This window comes from Ictidomys tridecemlineatus, chromosome 6 (genome assembly GCF_052094955.1).
Source record: "Ictidomys tridecemlineatus isolate mIctTri1 chromosome 6, mIctTri1.hap1, whole genome shotgun sequence".
NCBI lineage: Eukaryota > Metazoa > Chordata > Mammalia > Rodentia > Sciuridae > Ictidomys > Ictidomys tridecemlineatus.
The window spans coordinates 66831594-66842447 of NC_135482.1; the positions used below are offsets into that span (position 1 = coordinate 66831594).

At 34.3% G+C, this 10854-nt stretch overlaps 1 protein-coding gene across 10 annotated transcripts in view; it reads left to right on the top strand.

Moving 5' to 3' along the window:
* Positions 1-7354, top strand: part of Rpap3 (RNA polymerase II associated protein 3) — a 35117-nt gene extending 27763 nt beyond the window's left edge. For all 10 annotated transcript variants that reach the window (XM_013358387.4, XM_021726113.3, XM_013358388.4 and 7 more), the window contains 4 exons: positions 1943-2129; positions 3112-3209; positions 3801-3901; positions 7081-7354. In XM_013358387.4, coding sequence (XP_013213841.1) covers positions 1943-2129; positions 3112-3209; positions 3801-3901; positions 7081-7166 — 472 coding nt within the window. In that variant the 3' untranslated portion in view covers positions 7167-7354. The remainder of the gene's footprint in view (positions 1-1942; positions 2130-3111; positions 3210-3800; positions 3902-7080) is intronic.
* The last annotated feature ends 3500 nt before the right edge of the window (positions 7355-10854 follow it).

The following is a 10854-nucleotide window of genomic DNA, read 5'->3' on the forward strand; positions in this document are numbered from 1 at the left end:
ATGACAGTAGTTCCAGTAGAAAATTGATATTACTAAGAAGACTTTTGACTTACTGCAGTTTTTTGAACTGTCTCACTTTAGGTTCTAATTTTCTTTTATTTATCTTTACTGTGAGAAAGATTTTTGTTTAACAGTAATCACTTATTCCTTTATTGGAGCAGAGTTTTCAGAGATAATGTAGATATAAGAAAGTGCCTTAATCAAATTGATTTTGTTGATTTTCTTTTCTAGAACTTCAGTGTATATATTTTACTATTTAATTGAACAAAAAATTTTAATTTTTTAAAAGGAAGATCCATAAAAAATGCAGAATTTAGATACTACTTTTCTTTTTTAAAAAATATTTTTAGTTGTAGTTGGACACAATATCTTTATTTTGTTTCCTTATTTTTTTATGTGGTACCGAAGTTCAAACCCAGTGCCTCACATGTGCTAGATAAGTGCAATACCACTGAGCTACAAAACCAGCCCAAGATATTACCTTTATTTTCTTTTTGAAAAAATATATGTATTTTAATTGTAGTTGGACACAATACCTTTGTTTTTTATTTCTTTTTATGTGGTGCTGAGGATCGAACCCAGAGCCTCGCACATGCTAGGCAAACGCTCTACCGCTGAGCCCCAGTCTCAGTCCCTATTTTCTTTCCCTTCCTTCCTTCCTTCCTTCCTTCCTTCCTTCCTTCCTTCCTTCCTTCCTTCCTTCCTTCCTTCCGCAGAATGCATTACAAATATTATTACATATATAGAGCTCAATTTTTCTTATCTCTGATTGTATACATAGTATACTCACACCAATTTGTGTCCTCATACATGTACTTTGGATAATAATGATCATCACATTCAGCCATCATTAATTATCCCATGCCCCCTCCCACCCCTCTGCCCTACCTAGAGTTTTGTCTATTCCTCCCATGCTCCCCCTCTCTATCCCACTATGAATCAGCTTCCTTACATCAAAGAAAACATTCGGCATTTGGTTTTTTGGTATTGGCTAACTTCACTTAGCATTATCTTCTCTAACTCCATCCATTTACCTGCAAATGCCATGATTTTATTCTTTTTAATTGCTGAGTAATATTTCATTGTGTATATATGCCACATTTTTTAAAATCCATTCATCTATTGAAGGCTAGCCCCTATTTTCTATACCCATTAATATTGAAGACTGTTGGGCACTCTTTAAATTTTGGAATTAAATTTGGGATTAAATAATTTCATGAGTTTCCTGAATATGAAAATATAGATGATACAGACTGATTAGGTTTATTTTGCATTACTGTTTAGTATTACATATAATTTTTTTTTTAGTTGTTGATGTACCTTTATTTATCTATTTATATGTGGTGCTGAGGATCGAACCTGGTGCTAGGCAAGTGCTCTGTCTCTGAGCCATAATCCAAGCCCACGTATGATCTTATAGATAGTCTTACGTTGCCATTCAGCAAACCTGTGAATTTTCACTTTTTTGTTTTATTTTAAACTTTGAACGTTAGTGATAATTTTACTTGAAGAGATAATATGGATTGGTGGGAATATAGTAATTGGGTAGCTTTTGTAAAACAAAAGGAAGAAGCATTTTCTTCTTAGAAATATCTTGTAACTGATAGTTTGTATTTCTGAAAGGCTGAGATGTGAGATTTTTTTTTTTGATGCAGTCCTGCAGTAGAAATGGTATTCTCAAAGGCTGACTAGGCTAGTGACCTAACAGATGAGAATAGTCATTGTATAGCTAGAATATGAAAATTTGCAAGGGCATAGTCTTTTTTTTTTTTCAAAACTATATATATATTATTAGTCAAAAGAATTTAATACTTGTAGAATACAAATAAATAACATTAATACATTAGAAATTTAAAAATCTCTAATGCAATTTTCTTTATTGAGCTTTGACTATTTATGATTCATTTCTAATTGTTTGATTGATGCCTCTGAAATATTTCAGACCTCGAGTCAGTTTGAAACAGGACATTAGCCAGTCTTTGAGTGAGAAAATTTCTATAAAGGGAGAACAAGTACCTGCTAAGTTTGTCACATCTGCTCTGCCTCCAGTTCCTGCCAACTCATTCCAGCTTGAATCTGATTTCAGACAACTGAAAGGTTCTCCAGATATGTTGTATCAGTATTTAAAGGTAAGAGAGAGGAAGCTAGTAATTCTTGGAAGTAAAAGGTCTAAGAACTTTTGTCACTGTATAGTAGTGCTATAATATTTGAATGACATAATATTAGAAAATGCATTTCCCCTTGCTTAATACACATCATCATCTTGCCAGAACATTTAAAAATATTTGCAACCAGTGAACCTTGGTTTTTAACTTTGGAAATAGGTTCTGTATTAAATTCTAATGTCTAAAATAACTCAGTGTAATTTTATTTCTCATATAGCTTATGCTTAATTTTTCATCCTTCAAGCTGAAATACATTGAATGACTTCTGTGTGTCAAGTAATTCTCAATGTTTAGACAATTATTTTTCTGAAAACAAATGAGCTTTTATTTGCTCCAAGATACAGAATTGAATCATAAGAACTTTAGTTCTTATGATTAAAAAGCACTAAATAATAGATTAGAATAGAACTTAATAATAATAGAACTGAATAATAGATTAACATAGTGTTTTTCAAGTATAATGAAAGTATCTAACTCCCTTAGAATTAGGTAATAAACTGTCATTTCAAATTTGCTATCTCATTAATTTTCCTTTTAAATATTTCTAGTTCTATCTAGTTCTTCCTCTTTGAAAGTACAGGTTGTCCCTTGTAGAGTGGTGTCTGTATGTTCATGTGATTATTTTTTTTCCCCTTACTGAAACAGATTATCTGTTGTTATTCTCTCAGAATTGCATTTAAATGTGGTCCCATTTATATTTATTAGATATTAATGTATTATAATTATTATTTTTTAATATTTATTTTTTGGTTGTACATAATACTTTTGTTTATTTTTATGTGGTACTGAGGATCGAACCCAGGGCCTCGCACATGCTAGGCGAGCGCTCTACTGCTGAGCCACGACCCCAGGCCTATAATTATTCTTACTACTTTTATTTAAACAGTTTGTAAATAATTTGTGCAATGTGAATGTTGCCACAATTTAATTTTCTGTTTTTCCCAAGCAAATTGAACCATCCTTGTATCCTAAGTTGTTTCAGAAGAATCTAGATCCAGATATATTCAACCAAATCATTAAAATTCTGCATGACTTTTACATTGAGTAAGTTGAATATTTTAATTATGCTCTCATATTGTAATACTGTGATTTGGAAAATTCATTCTTTGACATTAATATTTTATACATAGCAAAATTAACTTTCTAGTAAATTTTAACATTACAGAAGTTATAAAGATATGACAAGTATAGACAAAAGGGTGAAAGCTTAAGTGGGAGGAAAACGTGTTTTTTTTAGTTGTAGTTGAGCACAATACCTTTATTTTATTTATTTATTTTTATGTGGTACTGAAGATCAAACCCAGGGTGCCTCGCACATGCTAGGTGAGCACTTTACTGCTGAACCACAACTCCAGCCGTGGATTTAATTTTTTTTGTAAAGAAGTAGGATGTGGAAATGACCAGCGTTAGAATAATGGTTTCTCTGTACTAAGCTCTCATTTAAGAATATTATAATTTCTTTGGCTGATTTTGAGAAATTTTATCATTTGGGGACTTAAAATATAAACAGTATCCAGGGAAAATATAAAAAGTGACAATCTTACTTGTGTATAATTAGAAATATTGTGTTAGTAAACAAAATTAAATGAGTTACTTTTAACTGATTATTGGTTTTTATTTTTTGGATTATTTCAGGAAAGAAAAGCCATCACTTATTTTTGAAATCTTACAAAGACTTTCTGAACTAAAAAGGTTTGATATGGCAGTAATGTTTATGTCAGAATCTGAGAAAAAGAGTAAGTTCTAAAAGGTTTTTCTATTTCTAGTTATTCTTATATGCTCCTTTACTGTTCAAAGAATGACAACAGACTTTATTTACAAGGTATATGCAATTACATGTAAGTTAATTATAATTACATTAAGTTGTTAATTGAAGTGCAGTTAAATTAAGTACAATTAAAATTGTATTTTTAATCCTGACAGTAGTAGCAAGTGTAGGTACTATTATTGCTATTATTGTTCTCTCTGGTGTTTTTTCTTTTTTCCTTTTTTTTTTGTACTAGAGATTGAACCCAGGGGTGCTTAACCACCAACCACCTCCCCAGCCCTTTTTATTTTTTACTTTGAGACAGGGATTTGTCAAGTTGCTGAGGTTGGCCTCCTGCCTTAGCCTCCCAAATTGCTGGGATTACAGGCAACTAATTTTTAAAAATTATGTTTTTAGTTTTTAATTTTTATTAAAAATTTAATTAATTTTCATTTTTAAAATTATAATTTTAATTAATGAGCCAGGCATTTGTTCTTTGTTTTCTTTTTTTAAGAATAAATATATAAGTGTTTATATATACAAGTAATGAAAATATTAAGTCAAATGATTTACATTTGTCAAAATAGTCAAATCTATTTTACATTTTTTTACATGAGCTCTCTTATTATTATTTTTTGCATTACAATTCTTAATACACCTTTATACCACAATTTATCATATCTCTGTATATAAGACATGCCATTTGTTCTTTATAGAAGAAAAACTGTCCAGTAGAGAGGTTAAGGAATTTGACCAAGGTCACATAGTTAAAGAAACACCCAGGATTTGAACCCTGACCTTCCACTTCTGGGCTCTTCTTAGAAGTATGGTATGTGGCATAATAGTTGAATTCTTGCCATCATGGAGCATGTAACTGTTGGGCCAGTATGGGCCTAACGTCTAATGCATTTTGAGGGAGATAATTCATTTTCTTGAGTTTGTTTCAGCTGAATTTTCAAAGAAGTTCAGGAGTCATTTAGATGAAGGAGTAGAGAAGAGTTTTGACTAAGGGAATGATGCATGCTAGAAGTACTGAGGCAGGAAAGAGCAAAGTTCAGAGAATTAAAAACGTACTGTGACTGGATTATAGATTTGAGGGGTAAAGAATGGCAGGTAATGAGCTTGAAGAATTATGTCCCTTTTGTATTTTCACATCTCTTATTTATTTTCACATGTCAGTCTTTGGCATGAAGGGTCAGTTTTGGGAAATCTTAAAGTAAAATCGAACTGTGAAAACTTCATTTTGGGGCTATATACTGGTTTCAGGGAAAAGCAAAATCAAATACAGGACTAATCAGTTTTTTTGTATTTTAAAAATTAGCAAAAGCGCAGTGTATCATTTTTAGATAACTCCTATATCGAACATACTTGATTCCTTTTCTTACTCTTTATTTCTAGAAATGAATAAATGATTCTTAATAAGAAAAATACTCTTGTACTTTGGAAAGTGGATATGTAATTTAGAGATTTTTTAAAAATAGAATTTAATCCTAAAGCTTCTGCCTTATTTTTAGTGTACCCAAACCATTCTGTGAAATCCCAGATATGTCATTATTATTGCTGTTCTGATCTCATCATCTGCCATTTGTTCTTTTTTTTGGCGAGGGTTGAGCAAGTGGAGACCAGGGATTGAATTTAGGGTCACTCAACCACTGAGCCACATCCCCAGCCCTATTTTGTGTTTTATTGAGACAGGGTCTCACTGAGTTGCTTAGTGCCTTGCGATTGCTGAGGCTGGCTTAGAACTCCTCTTGTCTCAGCCTGGGAGCCAATGGGATAACAGGCGTGTACCACCATGCTGGGCTGCCACTTTTTTTTTTCATTATTCCACCCCCAACTTGTTGGCTTTACATCTTTTAATATGTTAAACTGCCAAACTTACTTTAACCTCAGGGACTTTATATTTGTTCCCTCAGCCTAGAATTTAGACTTTCCTACGGGTCTTCTTTACCTTGGTGCTTCCTGGCTTCTTTGAGTTTCACCTCACAGACACTTTCTTCACCAACTCTGGTTAAAATGACTGTCCACCTCCCATCACTGCCCCTCACTTTGTTTTCTAATCCTGCTTGATTTTTTTTCCTAACACATAACTGAGAGTGTTTCATGTATATGCTTATTATTTCTTTTTCCCTAACAGAACAAAAGCTTCATGAGAGCAGGAACTTTGTTTACCTTGCTCAGTAGGCCTCAGTGCTAGTACATAATAGCCTTTCAATATAGAAGTGTTGAATGGTTTCTTGTCCCTCTAATGTGATATTATGTTCAAAGTGTACTTGAAGAATGTAAGCTTGCTCTTTAGACTAACCTACCAACTGTGTCTTGGTTGGGTCACAACTGTGTGCTAAGTTAAACATAGGAAGTATTTGGAATGGTTCTGGCATGTAATTAAGCATTCCGTGAAGATAGCTGCTGTTATCCATATTTATATTGCCATTATCATTAATAGCTGTTCATAGTTCTCACATGAACTATGTTTTCCAAAGTTGAGTATAGACCACTCAGGTAAGAATGATGATTTTATGATTCATAGACAAATCTTTTTTTAATACCATTTTTAAAAACCTTTAGTATTTATGTATTATTTGATCTAAAAATGTATAGCCCATCAAATGTGATTTCATAGATATTATTGCTGATTTTCAATTTATAGTAATGATATAAAGTTTAAAAAAGATCTAAAATTGAAATAAAAATATTAAGTAAATAAAAGTATACTTGTGGGGCTGAGGTTGTGGCTCAGTGGTAGAGTGCTTGCCTAGCATGTGTGAAGCACTGGTTCGATTCTCAGCACCACATATAAATAAATAAAATATCCATCAACAACTAAAAAAAAATATTTAAAAAAAGTATATTTGTTAGGCCAAAAACTTTTTAGACTGTTATAGAATAAATTAAGTTTATTCTGTAAGGTTAATGTCATTAACGATGTCAGGGAAATTTTGTGCTGTTAAAACAAAATATTTTGGAAAGAAACATTGTTGAATTATTGTAATTTTCATTCTCAAGTTGGCTTTTTAAATATGTGAGTTGGAATTTATAAGTAATTTTAATTATTGCTTTTAAAATATAAAAAACTTTTATTTGACAGATCAGATTACTTCTTTTAGTTCACATTTTGCTTAGTTTTTTTGAAAATGAGATTAAAATGGATTTTTTTTTCTCTTTCAGTTGCACATGTATTGTTCAATCACATAGACAAATCAGGATTGAAAGATAATTCTGTTGAAGAACTCAAGAAAAGATATGGTGGTTGAAGATGTTTTTGACTTCCACATGTAAATTTTTTTCTACTGAAAATATAAAGTGTTTTGCTTTTTCAGAAACCATATAGAAAATGACTCACTTTGGACATAAATTAATTAACTATAAAGTGAATTGTGAAAATTGTATTCTGGTGAACTATTTGTAAGTCTTTCTAAAAATAAAAATATAAATAATGTCACATTTGTAAGAATCAGCATTTTGTTTTATAAATCATTTAAAATGTTACATTTAGATACATTTTTTAGTGTTCATAAATATTACGTTTTTGTATTTTCATGAGTTTTTGTAACTGTGACAAAGCTACTTCATACAGCTATATACAGGGAATTAGGTAGATAAAAAGATAGTTGCCTTTTTTTTTTTGCCTAAATTAAAGAATTCCTTCATCCACTGGTGGGAACCAAGCCGAGTTTCTCAGCTTCTTTGAAGGACTTTTACCATTTTTAGCTCCTCAAATCTTATTTTATGATGCTTGTAGTTTATAAGACTTTCAAATCACAATTCAGCTATCACTTTAGAACCAGATCTGGTTGAGCATAGAGCAGTAACTGATCATGAGTCCTTGAGCAAGCTCCACACATTCTCTAACCCTGATCCTGTTTTCCAAACCTTTTCTGCTTGTGAGGTTCTGGGTTCAAGTGTTAACTCTGATGTTGGAAGTTAATGCTTGGGGCAGTTACGTGACAGCTCTAAACCTCTTATTTTCTACAAGGCATCATGTGAGTATTAAAAGTGCTTAGGAAAGTTCCTAGGGCCAGTAGTAGTAACTAGCAAGTATTAAGACTCTCTGTGGTCTTTTCTTGGGGGAGATACTTTTTGTCTAATCCTCACAGCAACCCTACCTGGTAGGTTCTTTCTATTTCCATTTTACAGGTAGCAAACAGGAAGCCAAGAGAAGCAAACTAATCCCTCAGGGTCATGTTACCTGTAAATGATATAGCTAGGATTTAAACTGAGGCCTTCGTTTCACTTGAGGCCATAATGTAACCATGGAAGAGGTGACATCTAGGTTCAGAGATGAAGGATCAGAAAGAATAATCCAGGTAACCAAGCAGAAATCATGGTCTTGATAGAACAGCCTGGAATGGAGAGCTGTGAGAATAGGACACATTGAGGGATTTGTAGGCAGTAGAGAGTCTGGGACTTGGCTGTAAGCAGAGGGGCGGGGGAATTGGAGCCAAATCATGAAGGGCTTTCTTAAAGTGACAAAAGAGGTCAGTTTTCTGAAAGTGATAGGGAACCAGGGGCTTCATTTTACAAATAAGGAAATTGAGGCATATGTGGGTTATATAATTTGCTCATCACTTTACTAACAAGTAATGGAACAGAGATACTATGTCAGTCTGATTTCAGAGGCTACATACTCAGTGACCATTCTATACTGTATTGTCTCCTTGGAGGTATAGAGAAGGCAGATTTAAAATAAGGTTAAAATATGTTTAGGAGGGAAGATCAGGATTGGCATTTATTCATCAATTCGGTCATTTCTTGAGCCTATAATGTGCCCATTGGGGACTAAACACTGGAGAAAACAGTTTTGCTCCCCAGTAATTCACAGTGCAGTCAGGAGTCACATGAGCAATTGTGGAACAGTGTCACGAGTGCCCTGATAAGGTTTGGAGAGGGCACCCCTGGAGTACAGAAGGGCAATTCTGAGTCAGACTGGATGGGACAGGGAAGAGGAAGCAGCAGTTGATATGAAATTGGAGATAGATGATGCAGGAACACAAAAAGGCACAGGTGAAGCTCGTGTAGTTAAGGGCTCCTTGACTAGCCATAGTTGTGGGCAGTTACACGCTGGAGGGTCATGTGTGGAGTAGGGTTTGAGTTGACTGGCTACGTTCTCCTTCCATTTGCTTTTCATTTGTTTATTTTTCTTGTGTACATGCCCTGACTACCTAATTAGATTTTAAGTTCCTGAAGGGTTGTGAAATTATCTTATATACTTTTAGTGTAAACATTGGCCTGGCCACAACAGAGGCTCAGCTAAGTTTATTGATTAACCTATTTAGATTACCACCATTTTCTCTAGATTAGGTGACAATCTAGACTAATCATTTATTGTGGGTGTTTAATACAGGATCCTCAACTCAAATTTGCAGGAGAATTTTACCTCTCATAACTTTTTCAGTGTAATCACTTAAAGAAAGATGAAGTTACACATGGTATAGATTATCTTGATTGACTTGATGACAGTTTGTTGAATAATTTGGGGTAGTAGGAAGGCTTAGCCAAACATAATTTTAACATGATTGTTAATAAGTTTGAAACTCCTCCCGCCCTAACCCTTAACCGTGAAAATGAATAACCTCACTTCAGCTTAGTCCCAGTAGCAGCCCATCTAGCTTCAAGGCTTTTAACAAGGCAGGTGATACCTTTTAATTTCAGGGAGCAGTCCAAATGCTGTCCTCATTTTAGCCTGGTAGCAGCAAGGAGTCAGAATTCCTCACATCCCTTCTCTCTGAAAAAGGCTGTTGTCTAATATAGGAACAGCTGAAGTATCTGGGAATCTGATGCTGATGTTGACTGTGGAGTTTGAAATTAGCAAAAAAGACCTCTAGATAATTTTATTTAATAAATGTTCATATCTATCTGCTTTCCATAGTCATACTTTGTCTCCCCAAAGTCTGTATGTTGAAATCTAATTACCACTGTAATGGTATTAGAAGTGGGGCCTTTTTGATTAGATCATGAGGGCTTAGGATTTGTGCACTTAAAAAGAGGCCCCAGAGAGCTCTCCTACTCCCATGTGTTATGTAAGGTTGTAACCAGATACCTAATCTGCCTTGATCTTGGACTTCCCATTCTCCAGAACTGGGAAATAAACTTCTGTTGTTTATAAACTACCCAGTTTATGATATTTTGTTATAGCAGCCTGATCAGATTAAGGCTTTAGTATATCCATATTTTGTAGTAGGCTAATCAACAAAGGCAGGATTTGTATGGGTAGGCAGCTTTGGAGGAGGCCCTGGTTAGTGCTGCAGGGGACCTCCCAATGAACTCTTTTGGGTTCATTGGAGACTTCTCTTACACCAAAATCCCGGAATGTGTCTAGGAAGTGTATTTAGTATATTTTACATGACAATGCTCCTTCAGTTTATTTGACTTCTGTGATCATAACATGCCAATCAAACAAATGGGAGGTAGGACAATCAGTTCCCTGGGGCGTACATAATTGGTCCATGTGCTTGGGCAGTGACTGGCACTGTACTGATCACTGCAAAGGAGCCAGATGGTGATTGATGAAAGACTTTATGGAGGGATTTGGAAGATTATCCTGGAGCTGGTGATTAGGGGAAGAGACTGGAGATGACTTGGAAGAGGTAGGGTCTGAGCAGGCCTAGCAGGATAGATAGGATCGGGGTAGGTGGAGGAAAGTAAGGCTTCTCTATCAAGAGATTTACCTTAACTGCCAGGCGGCACAGATGTGTGGCAAAATGGTGGAGTGGAAATTGCTGTGACAGCAGTTCCCAAGTGGCACATATAAGGCCCAGATCTATTCGCTCTGGAGACATCTTGGGGAGGTGAACTGTAGCATTTGGTTTGTCTCCTGGTGTATCTTATACTTTGTATGAGGACATTTCAGTATTTAACTTTTGTGCTTAGAAATATTGACCTGAGAAGTCAGGTGAGAGAAAAGGGATCAGACACTCTAGGAATTGACAGATAAAACTAACT